General features: G+C 43.1%; 1 protein-coding gene across 3 annotated transcripts in view; it reads right to left on the bottom strand.

Moving 5' to 3' along the window:
• The window catches only part of nek7 (NIMA-related kinase 7), a 68,931-nt gene that overhangs the window by 18,794 nt on the left and 26,031 nt on the right, over window positions 1-24,106 (bottom strand). For 2 of the 3 annotated variants that reach the window (XM_082509796.1, XM_082509797.1), the window contains exons 2-6: window positions 23,383-23,470; window positions 12,667-12,807; window positions 11,954-12,016; window positions 8,192-8,302; window positions 873-981 (exon numbers count right to left, since the gene is read on the bottom strand). In XM_082509796.1, the coding sequence (XP_082365922.1) occupies window positions 873-981; window positions 8,192-8,302; window positions 11,954-12,016; window positions 12,667-12,807; window positions 23,383-23,442 (484 nt within the window). In that variant the 5' untranslated portion in view covers window positions 23,443-23,470. Of the gene's footprint in view, window positions 1-872; window positions 982-8,191; window positions 8,303-11,953; window positions 12,017-12,666; window positions 12,808-13,830; window positions 14,228-23,382; window positions 23,471-24,106 lie in introns of those variants that run through there. The other variant, XM_082509798.1, reaches the window with a different exon arrangement.

A 24,106-nucleotide genomic window follows, 5' to 3' on the forward strand; every position in this document is an offset into this window, starting at 1 on the left:
CTGCTAAGTGGTCATTAAAGCTCAGAGCTCAGGGTTCATTAGTGTCCCTGAGCCCTAATCAAAGTCAGTCCAAACGGAAGTACATCACCTGTAGCTGTGTGTGTGTGTGTGTGTGTGTGTGTGTGTGTGTGTGTGTGTGTGTGTGTGGGCGTGTGCGTGTGTGTAGCCTATGCATGTGAATCCAGGACTCGACTTGACTGGGCCCTATTCAAAGCACGTGTGCCCATAAACACTGTGTTCTCTGGTCTATGTATTGTTTAACACCTACACTTAAGCCCCCGCCTTATGAAACACGCTCATTCACACTAAAGAAAATTCACTTTAAGCACATTGACTTTGAACTAAAAAGCACCTTTACAGAAAAACACTGAACATTTTCCAACATTTTTCAGCATTCTCACTTCAGTTTAGCGAGCTACTAAAAATACTTGAACAGCTCGCGCTGCCAGACGTGGATCCAACTTACTAACAGTTATAGACCATAAACTGTTTTTAAGTGGACGTCTTCACTGAATGTTTCTTTTAGTCTTGGACTAGACTTAGTCCACGTCTGGGAAACCTACTGACAGCCAGTGCACCAAACTACTCATAAGTTCTTTTTCCTTATGTTGTGTAATAATACACTCAGGATTACATCAGATTTTATACGAGCTCTACTGGGTCTCGTAGTTAAATCCAGTCCATTTCTTGTCACTCCCGTGCTGAGAGCAGATCAGTGCACACAAATTTGTAAGTAATCTTAAATATTCAAGGTAGCACAGAATCCCAAAAACTAAAATAAACGACAAATTTAAGGGATTTTCCAAGACTTGTAATGAATGAAAAAGTCCTCTAATTGTTTGTGTTAATAAGAGCGTGTGTTGTGTGCATACCTCTGTGCATGACTCTCCGAGAGTGCATATGTTCAAGCGCACTGCAGAGCTGAACAAAGTACTTCCACACTGTTTTCTCTGGGATAAGCCTTCTCTGCTTCTTAAAGTGCTGTGAAGTAAATACACACACACACACACACACACACACAAACAAACAATCAGGACATCAAAGTAAAAATGACATACAAGTGAAGGAAAGAACGAACAAAACATTTTTATTATAAATGGAAAAAGTCCCGTGTGGCACAGAATACAATTTCAAGTGTGTGTCTTTGTACAGTATCGCTCCCGTTCTCTGCGACTCCGCTCCTAATGCGACCCAGACTCTCGTCTAGCTCTGTCCATTTGCTTAACCGAGCTCCGTCTCATTTTCTCTATGGTCTACAATAGAAAGCACATGCATCCTCAGAGACAGGCAGAAGAAATTTGTGGTACCATCTAAAATGCTCCCATCTGGCACGCAGCACTTTTGTTAGGTGCAGCTTTCTGTGGCACGGTGGCTCCAGTAGTTTAAAAGGTTTATTTATTTATTTCCGGAGAGCCGAGTGTTCTCATTCATCAAACTGGTCCCTGTCAAGAAAAGGCCTCGTGATGACAGAGCTTATTGACCTACGATGGCTGAAAATAAGAACCGATGATAGGAGCTCCTCCTCAGACAGCAGTGCAGACTAACCAAATGCATAAAGTATGGCTGACATCAGAGTTTTATGGGGTGGCTCCATTTGCAGGGTGTAAAAAAAAGCCTGGCTTGTATGCACACGAGAATTAAGTATTTAGAACAAATTATTTAGAAAAATTCAAAGTGGAACACTCCAGTAAGTTACCTGCCTGAAACGCTGATGCACTGCTCACACACCACCAAAGGTTAATAACATATGTAATTGAAACAGGAATGTGCATGTATGATGTATATGATGATTGAGTAATACTAGTGGAAACTGACTGTATCGGCCCGTGGCTCTGGCTGTCGCTGCTCTGCTTCAAATCAGACCAAATTTAATGATGCCGGGAGAACAAATAGTAACAAAAGTGGCTACTTTTAAAATTGTTACTATAAACAATGTTACTGTAAACAATTCTAAACTTCAGGGCCAATAGCAACAGCAATGCTTAAAATGATCATCAATAAACATATTTTGTTTCCTTATTTTCTGTTTGTAAACATTTACTCGAACGTTTTCTGTTCACACAGTTACACCTAGCTTAAGGCTGCGCTCTTTATTTAGTAACAAGCTGCAGTTTTAAGGTCGTTCCCGTCTTCATCACATTTCATCTGAAACATTTAGCAAACATAAAGTGGAAATCATGCTACAACTAAAAATAGGCCCCCGACACTGTGACAACAATGTTGTTTGTCGATATGTTAAAATCAGTCAACATGAACAATTTCAGCGAGCCAAACGTCTGATGTTTGATATCGCTGCATTATGCAATCTGTGCATCCCGACCGTTTCTGCGTTTTTGCCACACAGAAGAATGTGATCATCAGTGAAGAAGAAGCAAGTCACAGGATCGGGCTGTTAATTATTGCAGAATATAAAAAGAGATTTTAAAAAAGAGGAAATGAAAGATGTGAGAGTGTAAACAGTCTAACGATGGGAGCCAGTAAAGGAAACGATGCAGGTGAGGGTGAGAGATGCAGAAAATTAAGGTTAGGAAGAAAGGAAGGATAGAGATGGATGGAAGGAGAGAGGGAGGGATAGACCTTGGCCTACATCCAAACAAAGCCTCAGTGAGGAGCCATTCTTCCTTTGCCCTCCCATTTCCATATCAGAGGACCGTTTGATGTCAATGGGGGAGCACATAGACGCCCACCGACACCACCAGCGCGCTCTTCTCCACGCCTTTAACAGCAAACACTGCACATGCAATATTCTGTAAGTGCATGCAAATCAAGGACCATTTGATTTCATTTGAATTCTGAGATGGTCAGAAAGAGAGAGCGTAATAGAGAAGCGAGGGAGAGAGAGAGCAGCGTGGAGGACGAGAAATCAAACAGAATAAAAAATGTTAAACTCATGCATGGGGGGTGCGTCTGTTTTACATATGGCACACTGTACTTATGTGTTTACTTCACATTATGGCCACGCAGGGGGGGGGCGACTGAGCCCTGGCACGCACCTCTGGACTGCCACTGTTACACTGCAAAAACATATCATTTAGAGCGGTGCAGAAGACAAATGGTGCAGAGAAGAGGCGTGCACACGTGAGCGTGTGTTGTCAGCAGCCATAAGGATGTGACACAGCTCCCAGCGTCCTCGGCAGCTTAGCTAAGATAGAGGTGACGCTCCGCGGTTGGTTGTCTCACCTCTGCAGACTGCCGTGTTACGTCTCTGTAAAGTGCATCTCTGAACATTTGGTGGCATGCTCGTATATTGTTTGCTTACACAGTGCGCCATATGTATCGAGTGTATGTGTACCGGATATATATCTGTGTGTGTGCTGCTGTGCCTGCCATGTTCACTCTCTTGTACCACTAATCTTCGCCTCTCCTAATTTGCTGTGTTGAACTATGCGGATGTGGAGCTGCTGAGCATGACTGCAAACAGCTTGTCGAGCTGTGCTGATACAACGCTGCAGCATCATTTATGCATGGGAGAAGACCAGGCTTTTTACATGCACACCACTAATTTGCTATACTGGCAGGTTTTTATAATAACGGGAGGTTTGGTCGAGCTCAAAGACGAGGGTGAGCCTGGGATATAATCACTGCTACTTCTGAACAATCCTGTTCAGTTCCTGCGCAGAGAAAGCTAACAGGATCAAAGCAACACAGTATGTGCTTAATGCTATTACCAGTGTTGGGACTAACGCGTTATTAAGTAACGCGTTACAGTAACTACGTTATTATTGTGGTAACGAGCACGGTAACTAGTTATTATGCCAAAACCAGGAACGCGTTAGTCGTTACTGGGATTTAGATAGGGTCGTTACTCGTTACTTCGTGTGGTGGCATCGCGGAGCTTCCACAGATTCAGTAACATTAGCAAGTGGTGGAGGCCAGCAGGTGGATGAGGGAAAGGGGACGCAGAAGGAAAAGAGACCCGAGGCGGCCGCCGGTCCAAGTGTGAACTGAACTTCAGGTAAGAAGTTATGACCTGCAGTCTCTCTGGGTCAGATATAAACCAAGTGTAGGTGGAGTTTATTTTCGTTATTCTGACTTTTTCCGTACTGCGTGCTAGCTAGCATGACGGAGTTTCTATACAGCTGGGTGGTGCTATGATGTTAATGATGTTGAACTTTATTTTGTTCATAAGTTATTAGAGTTGCCAACCGTCCCGTCTGGTATTCAGAGAAAATATTACGCGTTTCTTATTGAGGTGAAAAGGAACAGTTTGTCCCGTAATTCAGCTACAATGAAAAAGACACAAAGCTGGAGTTATTCTGTGTTTACGCTGCACAGCTGCCTCTTCTCCTTTCATTCTCCCCCCTCCCTCTCCCGTTTCTGCTTCAATCATGAAACTGATCAATGATCAGCTGATCGTCTCTCTTGTTTATTTATCGCTCACTTTGCGCCAGAAAGAGGAAACCAGCGGATGTCGCGCTAAACAGCAGCAGCACGTTTAAGCTCGATCAGCTGTTGTTAGAATTTATTTAATATTAATTTCTAGTATCAGCTGATGTTTGCTGGAGCCACAGCTGTAAAGCTGCTGGTCATGATGTCGGTTTGGATATGTGGTGAGAGGGAAACATGAAGATGAAACCAGGAGATGTCCTTACTGGATCATCAGAGCTGAACAGGTGATGGAGAAACAGGTTTACCTTTTAGGTGACATGAATGAGTTGAAGTTATGAACTGTTTCTGAGAGACAAATAACACCAGGATCCTTTTCTAAGCAGCTGACAGCTGGTAACTGTGCAGGGGCGGGTCTAGCAAAGTGTGGCCAGGGGGGCAGGTAGGGCATTAACAGGGAAAGGGGGGCACAAAGAAATATTTTGTTATTCTCATTTAAAATGTCTCGTTTTTAAAAAATAATTATCTGAATCTTACAACAAACGATTGATAGATTGATGCATATATACCATCAGAACAGTGTACATCACTGTCACAACAGTGTTTATTATCATTCAAAGGCTTTATGAGTTTTCCTATAATGGCGTGCCGGTCAGTCAAAATGCCCGGGACGATTTATTTGTCCCAGTCCAGCCCTGTATGCAGCTCATCTGCAGTCTGGTGTTACCTACATCTTCCTATTCAGAAGGCAGAATTTCTGAGTTCTGAGTACAATCGAAAGCACCACGACTGCAGTTTTTGTGTTGGATGTAAAAGGCGCACATGACGCTGTGACGTAGGCTAGAATCATGGCGGCAGTCAATGACGGTCCAGGCGTGGGATTTCTCTCGTGGAAATATGCACATTATCTTTTCCTTTCTATTGGTAGGTGGCACAGTGCACCGTGGCAAGTAAGCAAGCTAGAAGACTGCAAAGTTATGGAAGCAACACATTAACAAGAGAAGTCTGAGTAAAACCAAAGTTACTTTCCCTACTAGCTAGTTACTTTGAAAGTAACGAGTAACTTGAAGCAACTGAGTTACTTTTGATGGAAGTAACTAGTAATGTAACTAAGTTACTATTTTAAAGTAACTTACCCAACACTGGCTATTACACATTTGATCTGAATTTCACTCTGCATTTAGCTTACTGGTCAGCGCTTGTGAAGAGTACAGTCGTTCAGGTACTGATGCAAAAATGCATAAAACCTCAAATAAACTGAATTGAACTGCAAATGAAAAAGATAAATAAATAAATCAGACATTTGTTCTCGGACGTGTAAACACTTAACAAAGTGAGTGTTTCCATAGTGTACTGGTTTGTACACCAAAACCCTGGTTTGAGCCCAGATGGAGACAAATCCATCCGGTATTTGTCTCCATCCAGGAGGACTGACAGGAGGGGTCACATGGCATAAAAATCGTAGTGGTGTAGTAAACAACAACAACAACAACAAAAACATTTGTGTATAGAATATTTTTTATCATTACATTTACATTAAAACCAATGATTCATTCCATGTGTGGCAACTACGACACTAGTTTGTGAAGTCCCTGTTTTGAGGCCTCAGTGTTCGATTGTTGGTGCTGCTGTGTTGACTTTTTAGACATGGAACAAAGAGCCTGGTGATTAACCGAGGCTCCAAACGTGGCGAGGAAGATGCATCCACAGAGTGTTTTTTTTCCTTGTATGAGGCTATAAAAATGTGTTTCTGCCATATTTCTATGTTGTAACCAGCAACCTGCTTCAGGAGCCTCCTGTGGTCAGTCGAGGAACAGTTCACCGTGAACTTTTTGCCTTTTTCTGGCTTCACCTCGTTTCTTGTTTTTTTGACGCTCTTTCTCTCGACTGCAAGTTAAACCACTTCGTACGTTACAGGCTGACAGGTTAGTCAACCACAACACACTGTTCAATGTCCTGCTATGTCAACTTAAAGTCACTGTGAACGCTGCTTGGCGTTAGCTTCCTTCCAGAGTCTGTTGGCTCGAACGTGAGATGCAGAGACAATGAAGGTGACCTTCAGCCAGTGTTTCAGAAAACGCAGGTTTCTCCACAATTTTGAACCCTAATTTGAACTTTTTCATGAATTGAAATTCAACTTGAATTGACTTGGAAATTTGATAATGAATTTTTCTTTGGTTTCCTGAACTCAGAACTAAAACCTCTTGACCCTGTACGCAGATTTTAATGTTAATGACATTAAAACTCATTAAAACATAACTAAAACACAACTTCTTCTAAACGTCTGATGCAGTATCCTGTTACAAACCGCACTCACTTGGCCTTTATGACCAATAATCATCGCTTGTTTTTTTAACCATGTCTATTTCACAGCTGTGGCAAACACCAACATGTGGTGCTGAGATAAAAGGAGGCTGTGGGAGGCCCAGTGCTAGCTAGTGTTTAGTTTCAGAAAGGAATGGATGATTCACATTGACTCAATGTCCAGCAAGTCCAAATCCTGTAACGACAGGAGACCACAGACTTCCTGGCTTCATTCCTTCTGTCAAATAAAACGTTTGCTAATCTTGTAATTATAACGCATAGTCAGCACTTATTTGCCTCTTTGCCGGTAATTCCTTTTGACACCAAACGATGCCATGTTTGACCGGCTATTATTGTGACCAGGTATTATTCATCCTGACCAGACTTCACACTGTGCGATCAGTTGTGTATCTCTGAAGTCATTCTCTGCACTGTAGCCTAACCCAGAGTACGAACACAACACTGAGAACATGTCTGCAGTGGATCTGCTCCTGCTGTGTGCATCTGTAGTCCACCTCAACACATCTACAGTCTGAAGGAGGCTGTAAAACTCTGAAAACGCTCAGTTTTTCATTTCTCAAAAATGTTTTAGTACGACTTTGCTAAGCTACGAAGCCGCAGCGCCTGATGGATTGTCGGAGCATTATGGCTACTGTAGTCAGGAGCCTCGCGGAGTCATCTGGGTCCTAAACTCCGTCTGGTTCAGGTCCCAAAGTCAAACGAACACTGCAGCATCACTGAGAGTTAAAAACTGTCTAAATTCTTTCATCTTTAATAAAATGATCAGCGTTGCTGCTTTACCAGGTGTATTAAGTTTAACATCCAGGCATCCATGAAAACAGAATTTATTAAATTTAACAGAGTTAGAAGTTAGCAGGAAGTTAGCTCGCTAGCTTCCACCTAAACATGATATAGCATGTTCTGACTGAGAGATTTCTGAAAAATTCAAACATACAGCTCTGCTATCACTTCCAACATAAATGAAGACAGAAAACTAAACAGCAGTGACGTTTGTAGGGTTACTGAAGTTAGGCTAGCTGCTATATAATGATGTGCTATGGCTAGCGACGCAGCTATGTTAGCATAGCATAAACACAGTGAAGCTGGAGGATGAACGCTAACGCTTGTTTCGCTTAATGTGCTTTATAATCTGGTGCGCCTTATGGGCCGAAAAATACAGTATTTTTTAATTTTATAAGAACACAAATAGTTATTGGAAGATATAACTAAACACTAATCAGTGTATATTTAAAAGTACAATATCCTATTACTGTACCTTTAAGGTGAAACCGCTCCTAATTATAAAAACCGCTGTGAAGAGTCGATGCTGTATTTGTGACTCGGGTCGAGTAAAGTCGTTTAAAACCAAAAAACTACAAACAATCAGCGCTGGCACCATCACTCCCTCCTGAGAAAATAAAACTACAGGATTTTTGCTGCATCTGAAGAACCACACTGCCTGTGTCCTTAACAGCTCCTGGGCTGAATGTTCAATATATTTCGCAAATCAGCTGTTCTTCCTGCTGTCTTAGACGTGCAGCTGCTGTAAAGACTTTCTTACCTTGATCATACGAGAGAGGTCTCCAGCATCTGCTAGCTCCAGTACTATGTTCAGCTCATTGTCCTCAATAAAAGACGCGTGGTATTTTATCACATTGGGATGGTTCAATTGCTGACAGGGGGAAAAGAAAAAGACAGACGTGTCATTCAGGAAGCATAAAAAGCAAAAATAAGACTTGCTGGTGACACTTGTCACATTAAGAACCGACATGGTCACATTCCTCAGGCGTCTTGCAAACTTATTGCACCATTTATATAAAATGAGCCTGACCGTAACAAACACAGGTTTGTGTCATGAACTTTGACCACCAATTAAAACAAGACTGTTTAAACCGTACATGGGATTCATACATGTGGACCTAATGAGAAGCTTTAGTCCCCAAGTGTGACAAAGCTGGCTGACATGTCACAACAGCCTCCTGTCTCTGATGACAACAACTCATGTGTGAGACACACACACACATACACACACACACACACACACACACGCCTGACAGGCTGACACGGCTGGCAGTCAGAAAAACAAGCATCCCAGCCTCTGCTGCAGCTGAGATTCCTTCCTGTTGGTTGGTCAATAAGGCAGGAACAGCATTCCTTGTAGTAAACAAAAAGTTTCAATCCATCCAGAGCAAGAAGAGGGAAAGGGGGGAGGGGGGAGGAGCAGTGAAGAGGAACGAGCAAATGACACAGTGACACAGACAAGCAAGGCGGATGATGGAGACAGGGCAAGGTGAAGAGCTAGGGAACGAGAACAAAGGTGAGGAAGGAAGAAAGAACAGGAGAGCGGTACGGTGAGCCGAGTTGGAGCAGAGGGGGAGGGAAAGGGAAGCGGCGGTGCTGTGCGAAGAGTCGCGGCGGTGATGCGAGCAGACGGAGTGGTGTGACACGCGTCCTCCGCTCTGCTTTCTGTGCTGTGATTAAAGAAATGTTCATGCTCTGGATGATGCTGAGAGGAGCACAGTACAGTACAGTACGCTATACTCTCCACTCCATCTCTGCATCCTTCCACATTCCCCTCTCTCATTTGTTCTCCCGTTCCCTTCCTCATGTCTCCATCTTTCCTTCTCCCTCCCTCGTCCTCTCTCGCCAGATGTATTTTTGGCTCGGAGTGGCAGTTCTGCACGGCTCCACGCTGTAGCACAGCCGAGGAGTGATGACAAGTTCTCCCTCCCCTCCTCGCCCCGCTCATCTCCCACAACTTCAACCCCAGGCGAAGGATACAGATATGTTCGCATGCAGATGTTTATGTAAATGATGGATGGGACCTTACTGCAATACAACAGCCATTCGTTGGGAAATATCGCATAGAGTCTCGCATGATTACGTAATTACACATGCTGGCTGAGACCCACCGGTGTGTGTAATTACTTAATCATGCACGACTCAATGTGAGATATTTGTTGAGCTGGTGATGTGCTCCAAAGAAGAACGAGACACTGACTAATGTAACGTGATGGCACAAAATTAAGCATGCTAGCAAATTAAGTAACAGCGTAATTATAAATGAAATTAGATGCCAACAGGAAAGCAGCTGGTAGGAATGGAAACGGTTCGTTTAGATGTGAATCGGCGTTTACTCGGCCTCTCCGGCAGAAAGGAATCGTTTGCGTTCCACTAACGTGTTTTCCACTTCACCGAATGTAAAAATCATCCACTTTAACTTGTTAGAAGAAGGATGGATTAAACGCACATAATGAAACACATTTAAAGTACATATTAATGTTTAAAGAATATATTATTGCTCGTACAGAGAACAAGATAAAACTGATTTTAAAGCTGTAGCTCGTTTTATTAACAAAACATGGACCCGGGCATATTGTTCAAATATGGCACCGTATAGCACAAGAGCTTCCGCTGCCTTTGCCTTATTGGATCACGACACGGTAGAGAATTAAACGTGAGGTTTGATAACATGTTCTCCACTGAACTGTCCACCAACAGTACAATCTGATAGATATCAAACAAAACACAGGAAAAAACCTGACGTCATAACAGCCTTTCACTGCTCATTAGGGAAGATAATTAATCAGAATACGACCCAAGACAGTAACCGTAAGTAAGAGGAATACACCGTTCTTAGATTTCAAGAATGGTGAAATCATCAGAGCGGCAGAGCGCTGGCTCTTCCTACAACCAACATTCCCATCAGGAAAAATTTAGACAAAAGGACAGAAGGAGAAGTGAGATTCTCGAGTTGAAGTCATCATGCCACAGCAAGAAATAACAGATGAATGAGCAGACACAAACACAGACAGACAAACAAACAAACAGACATACTGTTGAAAGGTCTCAACAGAGTGAGTGTGTGTGTGTGTGTGTGTGTGTGTGATCATGGGCGACTGTGCGTCACTCCAGTCGAACCATGCCAGTGTGCCTCTCATTATTCTGATTTGGCTCTGTCTCCTGTTGGCCTGTCTAGTGGAGGATAAGGGAGAAGGACTCTCTCTCTCACTCAGTCCTTTATTATCAGGCTGGCTGGGCAGCCGGGGCCAGGCACAGCTCCATGTTTACCAAGAATCAGCTCGTAGGATAAAAAGAAGGAAAGAAAATGGATGAAGGAAACAAGGCAGTGAAGGAGAAAATGGAAAATCAAAAAAAGCAAAAGCAGCCGAGACAGGAGAAATAAATTCTATAGATTCAAAGACGATTAAAGGGAAGAAATGCAGAAATGTAGGCGTTGCATACAGGAAATGAGAGACACGGTCACTAGGGTCAGTGTAACATTTGACTCTGTCCTAACCCCCTTTAGGAGGTCAGAACTACAAACAGGAAAACCCTGCTGTCTTCTGCCATCGACTCAACAGTCTGCTACTCAGATTACAGCCTGGTCTCGCCTGCATCAGAGTATCGTTGTCTTTGATTGGCCCAAAAAGCCCCGGGAGCTCCAATGAAGTCTGAGTGGCACAAACTAATTGGTTGTGTTTTGTGTTTCTGTCTAATGTGTACGTCTGAGCGTACATATGAGCCCAAACTGCCTGCAGTGCACACGCGTCCGTGAAGGAAAGCTACAGATAGGGCTGCCAGAACTGCACACACACACACACACACACACACACACACACACACACACACACACACACACACACTCTCACACACACACACACGCACACGCACACACACACACACACACACACGCACACACACACGCACACACACACAGTCAGATAACACAGGCAGGGCTCTGACACACATCTAGGATCTCTCAGACAGGAAAGACATCGGAGCTGTCGTTAGTTTGTTCATTAGTGCTTAAGAGCAGCCTGGCTGACACATGTTAAAGGTGGTTTAATAAGCACAAAAACTTCATTGCACAAAGAAAAAACAGTAAAGCTAAATTAAGCAAAGTGAGGAGACACATGAGAGACGCTGCTACATCTCCATGCTGATGCACTGTTGGCTGGTTTTAAACATTACAAAAAGATTGTTAAAAAACAACAACACAAAAAAACACAATAGTTTTGGCATTAAAAAGGAGCCGATGTGTGCCTGGGGGGATTTAACACTGCTGTACCTCTGCACACACACACACTCAAGGAGAAAGCAATACACACACACTTATTCACATTCTCACTCGTGTGCACAAATGCTCCAACACCCCACTGTATTTGTAACAATCCGAGGAAACGCACGCACACACAGCACGCAGATCCACGCCGTCTGGTGCAGATCAATTGTTTTCATGTGGTAGAAGGTCTCAGCTGAGGCACCTTAAGAGAACAGAGCGCAGCGCATGGCGCCGTCTCCCTCTTCTCTGGTTCTTTACCTTAAGGAGATCTATCTCTTTGATGCAATCTTGCCGAGCTTTGGCATCCATCAAGTCGAATATCTATCAAGAGATCAAAAGGGGAGAGAGAGAGGGTGAGAGAGGACAGAGAGGAGGTGTTATGACATATTCAAAAAATGTAAGATGGAGAGATGTAGAAAACTAAGGGTGGAAAAAAAACACTAAACAGAGAACACGGTTACTGTTATCTAGAGGGTGGCGCTGGAGTGTCTACAGGTGTTTCATATCTGAGTAACAAGCCCGTATATCTGAGGTGTGTGTGTGTGTACATAACGTGTCCTCTTATCAATGTGTGCGAGTGTAGAAGGCAGTGAATACCACAGATACTGCCAGTGCAGATACACACAAGTGCAGAGTCACACTGTGAGTCAAACTGCACTTCACAGGCAAATACCTCACAAATGTGACTTTGTTGAATATGCTGACCGCTCTGGCGGCACTAACACATTCACAATTACATTCTCTTAAATTTCTCTACATAGTGACAAGTCGAACTCAGCGAGTGTGACCCAGCTGTGTTTGTCCAGAAACAGCAGCAGTATTTATATGTGAGCTTCTACTACTGTAAATGCTCCGTGTATGGCTCAGGTGAACTTCAAGGACCGAAACACCCGCTGGTGTGAATATATTAGCATTGACCTCGTGACAGATTTAACTCGGGCTAAATGTGTCGCTGCTTTTACGCTCCTCACCTGAATTTTCTTCAGGGCCATAGACGTGTTGTCCAGCAGATACCTCGCTCGGTACACCTCGCTGAACTGGCCGCGTCCAATCTTCTTCTCAATCTGGAAGTTAGCCAGTGAATTATGGCCCATATCTGGCTGCAACGGTTTCTGGAGGAAACAGGAAAAATACAACTAGTAACTATTCACGCATGATATCAGTCCATGAACACGTGCACACACACTCTCTCTTTCTCTGTGTAAGAGAAAAACAAATAAAAAAACTAAGTATTTGCAGGATTTTTGCTGTTGCCACTAGTTTGTCACTGAGGTGAAACCATCTGTGCATTACTGAAAGATAAAAAAGACGAGGGCTGGAGGATGTGGGTTAGACGCTGCCAAAGATGCTCATAAAGGTCTTCAAGTATGATTGTAGCTGCTAAACTGGTGGACCTAAATCTTCACCACCACGTCTGTATACATACAAGCAGAAAGGGGAGTGAGTGGGTCAGCGCTCAGAGCACAGAAACTTAGCTGGCTTCAAACACACCATTTATTTTCAGGATAAAACACAGTCAGAACCCCAAATACAAGCTAAAATCCCCGTATACAATAAAAATAGTGTTTGCAACCCGCTAAAAACCCTGCCGGCAGGAATGATTATATTTCCACTGTGTGACACGATCATTCAACTTTTTGAAGGTAGCAAAACGGTATCATGTCATGTAGGGCTGCCACAAACGATTATTTTGATAGTCGACTAGTCACCGATTATTTTTGCGATTAGTCACTAATCAGATCATCATCCATTGGACGTAAAACTACAGCTTATTGCACCAGCAGCATCTGCTCTTATATAACTATCATTAGCTTACAGCTTTAAGTGTTTAAGGTCTGTGCTAACTAAAAATAAAGGCAAGATGATAGTTTATGAAATTTTAATGAAATTTGCAGATTGTTTCGGTGAAGTTTAATAAACTCCTTGCTATCTAAACTATAACAGGACACCGGAGTAAATTCTGGAGCATCTCACACTTCTGATAATCAGCTGTCTGCTTGATGTTTATTCAGCTGTGTAAAAGCTATAACTTTAATCTCAGCCAAACCAATTTACTCAGGAACAAATAAAATACTAAAAAAAGCCAAACAATAACATTTTTAAGTTATCTAAGTGACTCATATATCATGTTTAACCTGAGTAGCGAAAGACGGCGGTGGGTTTGAAAACGATTTGCCGGGAGTCCGGTGTTCTCACGGCTCTAGTGACCTTGCCCCCGGCTAGCTATCGAGCTAGTGGGTAACAGACGTCTCCGAAAACGTCGGAGCGCTTTTGAAAATATGCGGTGTCTTGATAAACTGAGCAGATATTTGAGGTTTACACAGCTACATTCTCGCCTGAAAATATGTTAAACGTTTATTTTGTGACCCAGAAAGAATAATAAGAGTAATATTAGAACTAACTAGCTGCCGCCATTGTTGGAAGCTGCGCTATGAATTCTGGGACACAGCTTCTTCTTCTTCGGGGTTTAACGGCAGCTGGCATCCTTGTACATGCAGTGCTGCCATCTTCTGTTTCAGTCCGTTATTACACTCTTAAATCCTACTACTGATTCCTGCGTCTTTTGTGATCTTACAAAGCTTCAAACGACGCGTCGACTATTAAATCAGTCGTCGACGATTTTGATAGTCGACGTAATCGTGGCAGCCCTAATGTCGTGTATGCCAAATGTAATGCTTTATTACTACAGTAACATGATATTGTATTAGACCGTGCACTTACACCTTGCAACATCCAGGGAGGCTAACACGCTGTTCTGTAGCAAAAACAGAGCAGAGCAAAGGTGAGTTGACTATTTTCCAATGAGGACGGGAAAATAGTCACGTAAATATAGGCTTCATATTATTTAATCCAAGTGTTTTTTCTGTTTGTGTGTTTGATCAAACAGCACCCGTGAAATCCTCTCCCTTCATCTGTCGAGTCCCATCACTGACAGTCTGGCACTGGGCCACAGAACAAAGTACTCCACACCTCTCCTCACTGCGTGAGTGATTGTACCTACTGAGTCACTCACCTCCGCAATTAAAAACACTCAAAAATAAACCAGAATGAGCCCCTTGGATATAATGTGTGAATAATACACATAGCGTGCTGTGTGACCTTTCCAGCCTTTTGGTAAACTTGTAAAAGGCGTCAGCAGGAACAAACACAAGGTGACAGATATCAGAATGCTGCATGTCACCAGCGCTGCTGTGGGAGCAGCTCAGGGGGCGAGTGACCTAGGACCGAGGGGAGGGAAATAAAAAGGTGGAGAGGGTCAAAAATGAATCTGCTGGGTGCTAAAACACACAGGAAGGGTGTGTCATTACAGCTGTTCGCTCTACACAAAGTTACAGTGGGCACCCACTGAAAAACATACACGATGCAGCTGACCTGAGAGAGGCACGAGGTATCGTTAAAGTAAAAAACACTTAAAGCCAACGAATATATCAGAAAGAAATGACCTGAAATAATTTATTCAAAGGCCAAAAATCATTTCTGCAAAAAAACAAGTAAAATAAGAATAAAAAGGCATGAAATTCAGACAATGATGAGAAGCACAATATCAAACTGGATTGTTAACACTAGAATGGATGATTTATTTTTATTTATTTTTTTTTGGGGGGGGGGGGGGGGGGGGGGGGGCACCGATTCATGCGTTTCAATGTTTTTCCGCAGCTGACAGCCAAAGGAAGAGGCGCGAGCCAATCAAATGCCCTGCCCAATTAACACCGCTGAGGTGTGTGCATTTTTCAGCATGACACCGCCGTCATCCCGAGCTGTCAGGACTCACAGATGATGCACTCTTCCACAATCCACAACAAACCCTTCAACACAACCGTACGTCTAAAGGGGGGACTACGAGGATTCACTACGACAACACGGAAAACACTGACATCTGACTGAAAGATCTATATCCATACATTTTATGGAGAGTTAGTTAAATTAAACCTATACATACTCATTATTATCTCCAAGGTGTGTTGCGCTGAATATGCAACCATATTGGGAGATGATTTTGCATAATGTGACAGAAGCACTGATGCAAAGTTGCAGTGGGATGGACAGAGAGGGAGAGAGAGCAAAGGATGGAGCTGGGAGGACAAGAGGGCATTGCTTTCATTCGCTGCGTGGTAGCTTGACAAATGTTAGCATGAGCCTCTAAAGCGCTGTGACAACCGCCTGCTGAGAGCACAGTCTTGCTAATGTGTCCTGGCATGCCAGCCTCGTAATCACACATTTACATATGCAATGACCTACATTTGCATGTCAGATCGCACACTGTCCAGCGTGATTAACAGTGGGCACCTCCCCGTGTGGAGTCGCCCTGGGTGGCAGCAGAGGCCATGCGAGGGCGGAAGAGAGGGCTGGAGGGAGGGCGGCTTTTCTGGCAGCCAAGGGGCCGGGCTGCCAGGCAGGATTATGTCAGCCAGTGCCCCCGACATTAGACACTTCATTAGAGCTAATCTGTTTAGCAGTGGGCAGTGTATGTAAACTTCACAGGCCATTTGCGGCACCTCTTCGCCCCCTGGCCTGGCCTTCAAAGGGCAGCCGGGCCACAGCTGACTGACAGGCCGTCTCATCTGCCGCACATGGGTGTCACACAATCAGGAGCTCCCAGCTGAAAGACAAGGCCACACACACCTACAAAGGAAGTCACAGAGGAACGTCCCTGAGTGACGCAGAGGTCACGGTCTGGCCAAAAACGGGAGAGGAGGATTTTGGACGGATCTAAATATGACTGTTCATGTGACGGACAAATATCATGACCTCAAACACAAACGTGGTTGTTAATCAGGGCTCGCATTTATATTTATGCGTTTGTGTGCAACATCTGCCAGAGAATGCCGAGACCGGTCGACTGAACCGAGCCCCGACCGCGCCCGAGCACTGTCCATTTTTGTTTTTCTAATGCAAATGGTGCAACTGCTAAGTTAATATAAGTACCACATTAAAAAAAAACTGTCCCCATTATTCTTTTTACACATATTAGTAGGGCTGGGCCATATTATACCGTTCACGGTAATACCGGTATAATGTTAGGCAACGATAGGAAAATGAAATATCGCGATAGAATGGGAGTAAAACGCGCATGCGCAGTGCCTTTGTTTTCATACGCACATGGCCGATTGTTGAGTGAAACAGATGAACCAGAATTGGTTTGTAAAAATGGTGCAACTTCCGTGATGTGGAACTGGTTTGGTGTTTGTCCGTCAGATACACAACAAAGCACATTTTTTTGCAGAACATGCAAGCGGCCGTTGTTATTGTCGTATTTGTCGGACTAAGATGCTCTTAAATCTGGGAGTAATCTGGGTCCTAAACTCCGTATGCTTCAGGTCAAACAACACTGCAGCATCACTTAGAGTTAAAAACTGTCTAAATTCTTTCATCTTTAATAAAACGATCAGCATTGCTGCTTTACCAGGTGTAACTATAAAGTTTAACTTCCAGGCATCCATGAAAACAAAAGTTATTACATTTAACGGAGTTAGAAGTTAGCAGGAAGCTAGCGGAAGTTAGCTCGCTAGTTTCGCTAGTTACCTAAGCATGATATAGCATGTTCTGACTGAGAGATTTCTGAAAAAAATCAAACGTACAGCTCTGCTATCACTTCCAACATAAATGAAGACAGGAAACTAAACAGCAGTGACGTTTGTAGGGTTACTGAAGTTGGGCTAGCTGGTATATAATGATGTGCTACGTGATCGCTAGCGACACAGCTATGTTAGCATAACATAAACAGTGAAGCTGGAGGACGAACACTAACACTTTTCCACTTATAAAAGTTAACGTGAAGGTTCTTCATGGTTAGAGACAAATGCAATCGCATGGCAGGATGCTGTAAACGGCCCAAACTTCAGTCAGGAGAACAACTGAGATAATCCATCCATAATACGAGGTTAGTCATTAATATACTGCAACAACATGGGAATAGAGCAGCTGCCAGAGAATTCAACATTAATGAATCAATGGTACAGAAGTGGAGGAAGCAAGAAGAATGAGTTTAATAAAGTTTGATTTATCTGACTGCTTTGTTTCGCTTAATGTGCCTTATAATCCCGTGCACCTTATGGTCCGAAAAATGCGTACTGCACACTGCAGTTTGATGTTGCAAAGCACCTCTTTTTAACTTCAGTGGATATTATACATGGTTATGCTCAGGATATGTCAGCCCATTTCTACTGGAAATGCCTTTTGGTTAAACTTTCAGCAAGGAATTTGCATTTGCACTGTTACATTTTTATAAAGCTTTAATGTACATAAAAACCAGCTTCTTGTTTAAGTGAAAATAAATGGAAGGTTGTCTTTTTGCACTAGTAATGTTGTGGAGTTGTATTTTGTCTCGCATCAATTATATCGTCGGTTATATCGTTATCGCAAATTTTCAAATATATATCGTGATAAATATTTTTGGCCATATCGCCCTGCTCTACATATTAGTTCACGTTGAAAGGAAATCATTTTAAAAAGCAATGACGATCAGGTTACGTGTTTATGAAATTTCACCCGTTTACCTGAAACGTCGAGGCGGGTTTACTATGGAAGTGGGAGATGAATTTATCTCCATCCCTCTCTTACTGTTAACACTCAATCTAAAAAACTGACCAATATTATGTCAATGAAACATTGGTATGTGACCGGAGCTGCAATAATACTGTAAAGGTGTACAAATAAAAACCTCACTACACAACGTGGCAGCAACGGCTCAGGCCCAGGCATGTCTGAGAGCAAAAGCCTCCGGTGACAATTTAGTGCTTAGAAAGAAAACTCCTTCAACTGCCTCCTGAAAAGCAGAGCACTTTGCAAAATATGCAAGAAAATTGTTCTTGCTCAACATGGAAACGACAAACTTGTTTAGCCGCTTTGGGCTAACACACCATCGAGTAAACTAAAATGATAAAGTGTTGAAAAGTTACATTTCTATGTCAAATTTCCAGGTAAAACTACTTTTCTGTTTACACTTGACTTATTGTGTGCCGCTGGATATAATGCTGTCTTAGGACTACTGTACTGTAATTTCCATGCAGGCACTCTTTGAATTAGGAAGTGTGTCATGGATTTACATGCACTTATAAATGCTGCTTGCAAGCTGCAAGCATTAATAAAATTTTCAGCATTTTCCTTCCATGTGGTCAAAAATACGATTATTACAATTTAATGTTGAACCCATATGACCCACCTCTGACAGTCGACCTGAAAATGCGTTGATGGTAATGCAACCACTTTATCCTGCTGTTGTTTTTACACACATGGTACATCCTGAATTTAAATGTTTGTATCGCAATCACAATCCAAATTGTGCTTTTCCAGCTTGGACCCACATGAAGAGCAAAAAAGAAATAAAACACTGAAATATCATTATCCCAAAATGTTTTTGCATGTGGAGGCCGTGTCGTCTTACCCATACCCAGAACTATATCAATAATAGTTCACGTATCAATAATCCAACACATACTGTTACCATCTCATTCAAAATATATACTTACAGGTTTCTCTCCTATATATGTTTTGTATCATGAAGTGTAGCAGTCACTCTGACAGCCTGGCTATCTGTTGAAGTTGTGATTCAGTAGCTTCTGCTCTTATTTATAAAACTTCTGATGAAATAAATTAAAAATGGCTGTGATGCAACTGCCTCTTTCCATCTGCAGTCACCGCTCTCGATCAATGTCTGACCCACACGCTCCGTGAAAGGTTGCAGGTCACGAGTCTGCAGTGAAAGTAAAGGTGGGAATCCTTTTTTCGACAGTTATGTTGAAGAGGAGACCGAATAGCTGGGAGTCGTGGAAGACGATGCATTTGGCTCTACGGCTTGTGGTCGCCTCCTCAACCACTGAGGTAAAGCAGCACCCATTACTGCAATTTTAAACACTTTGCAATATGTTTAATATTAACAAATAGATACAATGTTATCTTTTTGTCCCCAACATCTTTTAAATTAATAAAACTTCTAAGTCTGTTACCATTTTATTTTTATTGGTGCAAAATGGGCTCATATGAGTCACACAGTTTGTTTTGGGTAGTCTGTGTCGGGGTTGTGGTGACGGACGACGATGTCAGGGATGGCAACAGCTGGGCGATCACGGCAATTTTGATCCCATTTCCCCAGTGATGCACTGAAAAAATGTGTCATTAGGCCGAGATTCATTATTAATTAAATGTGCAAAGCCATAGCTTGATGTTGTACCTCCACATGCAACAAACACCTGTAACAGCGACACACGTGGACACACACGGGCGCGCACAGAGGCTCGCGGCTGGACTACATTTGTGCGTCACGCGGCTACACCGATCGCTCACAGTCATCATCAGATGAGAGGAAACAGAAAGAGGATATTTCTCACTTTAGGGTGGATGTTAAAAATAAAAACAGAGCATAATGTCACCACATTTGGGAAAAGGCTCTTTTATCACGTCTCCCACCCGGTGCTTCAGTCGATGACGAGCGAAGGGGAAGGTGTGCACAGGAGAGACGGGTGAGGTGCTTTACAAAGAAGAAAATTAACTCGTCAAAATAGAACAACTTCAGATCCAAGTACAAACTTAAAGGACTGGTAAATGTTTTTACATTTTTACTTAGTGCTACTGCACATCATCATCATCATCATCATCATCATCTGGGTCCACAGTGACTACAATGTAACCACAGACAGCAGTGTAATCATAAATAGGCTATTTTTGCAATTAGTTCATAATATTACTACAGCAGGTATCAATAAAAAAGCAGCCTGACTTTGAATGTCGCGCTATTGTTGTTATTTAAATAACTGAAACTAAGTTTTGAGCTCTTCTAAATTTTGGCCCAAAGATTTTTAACTGTAAATGTTTCCAAATATTGACTTTTAGTGTCCCCAATTACTGATAATCAGCAACATCAGTGTTGTTGTCTAAAAAATAAAATAAAATAAAACATACTGATCAACTCTCACAGCACGCTCACATCATTCACATTATTCCAGCTTGAGGACAAGCTGCAGGACATGAAGATAAAGTGGCAGCTGTGCAAGGCATTATGGGTAACGCCGGTGAGGGACAGAATGTCTCGGGTATAAAGGTGACACACAGCCACCACGAGCTAGCAGGGGGACTGCAAAGGAGAGAGGAAAGTAGAGCGAGAGACAGACGGGGAGCAGACAGACAGCTCATTGGAGGAGGTGTGATATGGGCTGCCCGATAATGACACCGTTGCCAAACACAACTGACAAGACACATGGAGAGTGGAAGAGGGAACGGGAAGACGGGATAAAGATAGGGTGGGGGGCAGTGGGGGACAAGCAGCAGAGAAGAGAGGGCCGACGTGACAGCCCAGCAGTGCCGACGGCTGCCACAGAAAGGCCAGCGGCAGCAGAGAGGTGATGTCTCACATGGAGAGACTGAGAGGCACGCAGACGCCGGGAAAGAGAAACTCGGGGCACAGACGTACGAGGAAGGCTAAAGTTGAAAGCTCGTCACTCTGCTCTGGCATGCTATCCTGCAGTGAACAGCTTTTTAGACAGCAGAGGTTTTCAAAAATAGACTCCAGAGTTAATAATCAGTGGGTGCACGTCTCTTTGTTGTGGATGTGGAGACTTAACAGTAACACCAGAAAAATCAAAGGCAAAAAAGGAAGAAAGAGAAAATGACCTGCGACGCGGACACCAGTGAAAAAGTAGAAGAAGACCAGTTCACAATTATAAAACCAAAACTCTTCATCTTGTTAACATAATATAAAAATGAAAAGTGCATATATTAAAATAACTAAGTTATCAGCTAAGCCCTCCAGATGTTTAATCCAAGACTCCATGAATACACTTTCTTTCTCACCACTGTCCAGATGTTGGCTGTGATGCAGAGCTTTGTCATCAGTAATGTCAGTTTAATCTCAAAACAGGATAAACAGGAAGAAATACGGTCTCGAGAGATCTCGACCAAAATACTATCAGACTGTGCTGAGGACAACGTCATTTTCACACGAAAACAGTGTTTACAAAATATGTGGAATTAGCTCGGCTGTAGTCCAAAACAGACAGAGACGGATATACGATAAGACAGCCAGGAACACAAGAAGAGACAGACACGGCAACTAGCAGCCCTGCGGTGAGGGGGGGGGAGCGACTCCCACTCTCACCAGTCACCAGCCCCCTTGAGAAAGCACCATGCAATATTCATCCTCAGCCAGTCAGCCAGCGAGCCAGGCAGGCAGTCAAACCGGCAGGATTCACCCCAAAGGTGCTTCTTCTTCTCCTTCCACACCACCTTGTCTCAGCGCTTACAGACAGATCTGTGTCTGTCAAACTCTGCAGTGACGATCAAACTCCGGGGGGATGGTGGTGGAGGGTGGGGGGGTCCCCACTAACCCTCCCACTCACTCAAGAGCAAATGCACCATTAAAAATGCACATCTTACCAGCTCATCTCGTTTAACTAATGCATATGCATCATACCTCCGGGACCAAGAGAAATTATATTGCAAGTGATACAGAATATCCTTCATCACATATACAATTCAGATTTCTCCAGGAAGAGGCTGGTAGGGTTTTTTTTCTCCCTTTGCTGCCGAGTAGACTGAACCTTAGGAAAACTGTGAAACGGATACAGGACTTGTTGAAAGACACCCATCTGGATGCTGGTTAGACAGTCATCTGCATAATCTGACTCCATCTTCCGCTGAATGTGGAATCGGTTCAAACATGTTCTGTGAGACTGAAAAAATGATGCAATATGGAAAGTTCACCGTGCTCCCGAGTACCTAAGCGAAAGAGGTGAGCCTAGAATTAACACTGATGTAAACTGCTGGAAATAGATGGAACAACACAGAGCGAGAGAGAAAGAGATCATTAAGACTGAACAACAACACGTAACGAACTGCTGGGAGATCAGCTGGAGATCTACTGTATGTGTGCGTGGGGGGACGGTTGCCTAAGTCAAATTAATTATTAGCGCTTTTATCTGACTTTCTTCTGTGTGCAACCCAATTATCCTTAATTTTGCAATTACAAATCTCAGAATAATCAAGCCCCTTGGCAGTTCCAGTGTTAATGTTGCCGTGCCCTTGCATACGCATTGAAAAAATAAACAGATAAAATAATGAAACAAAAACAACAACGAGTACGGAGCCTATTTTTAGTGCTTCTTTCTCAAAAAGATTCCACGTTTACTCAGGGGCATATGGATGATCTTCTTTGTTTAAAGTCTATTCAATACTTATGGAGGCAAAAACGTCCTTCTGTAAAGAAATCAATGCGCCTGAAGTTGGAAGACGATATTAAAATCCAACAGCGGCCTGATCTGCACAGAGCAAACTTGAGTTGTATCGAACCGAAAGAGGCTTGCGAGGAGGCCGGGCTCCGCCAGCCTCCAGATCTCTGATCAATAGTAACAACTCAACATTCATCCACTGTCTGTCTTACACAGGCTACAGAGGTCTGAATGAAGATCAGGCTGAAAGATACATCTTGATTGATGCAGAGAGAAGAGATGAGCAGGAAATATTTACAGTTTAAAACAGGAATTAGGAGGAATACAACAGATGAAGGAATTTCCCATCATTCTTCAATCTATAATCAAACTAAACGGCATTGAACACATCTGTTAAATAAAGGCTAAGACAGGTGCTGACCACAGGATGCTGAGGCTGAGTAATTCCATTTTTATCTTAGTCTGCATCCTACTTCAGATCCTAAGTCCTTCTGACTGGTGTTGCAGTGTGCATCTGTGTGGGGTTACCTGGGGTTGAAACACTGGCACAGCTGCTTGCTGTCCTTGTGGCTGCGTGTCCATATCCATGGTGTTAGGAGCTTGATCCCGTACACCTCTGCGAATCACACAAACAAAACAGGACTCACGGTTAGACGATGCAACGCTGATCATCAGGTGAAACAAAAGTCGATCATTTCCCTTCAACAGTACGATTAAATTGTATTCAAATGTGGAGCAATGTTCGTTCTGCAGCATCAAACTAAGGAGTGACGGTTGCCCCGGTGTTGAGTTTCAGCAGCTGAAACCTAGGTCACGTCTTTGGATATGATACTCTTTGTCTGGGTCCCTCTCGAGTTGCGCCGTGGCCGAGCTTCAGCAGAGATAAAGCTGCTTGGCATTCTCCCAAGGAACCTTTCCTGGGAATTGCAGGTTACACCAGTTACTGGTTTAAGCAATTCCACTTTATTTTTTCTTTTCCGAGAAATACCTCAGGGTGAGGAGGTGCAGTATGTATATATGCCATGTTTTTCTTTAATTGCACGTCCTGGCATGTGGCTTAGCTACTTGCCTGAGCAGCATAACAAGTTGCTTGCCTCATCGTCACAGACAATGCAATAATAGAGAAAAAATCACCTGAATGAATAATTTACAGCTTTAAAAATTACGATGCACAATTATATTCACACTTGAAATTAGCTTATGATTCCAGTCTACACTCACCGTTCCAAAATTAACACAGAATTACTTGTGA

This window comes from Aulonocara stuartgranti (genome assembly GCF_965226115.1).
Source record: "Aulonocara stuartgranti genome assembly, chromosome: 17".
NCBI classification, from domain to species: domain Eukaryota; kingdom Metazoa; phylum Chordata; class Actinopteri; order Cichliformes; family Cichlidae; genus Aulonocara; species Aulonocara stuartgranti.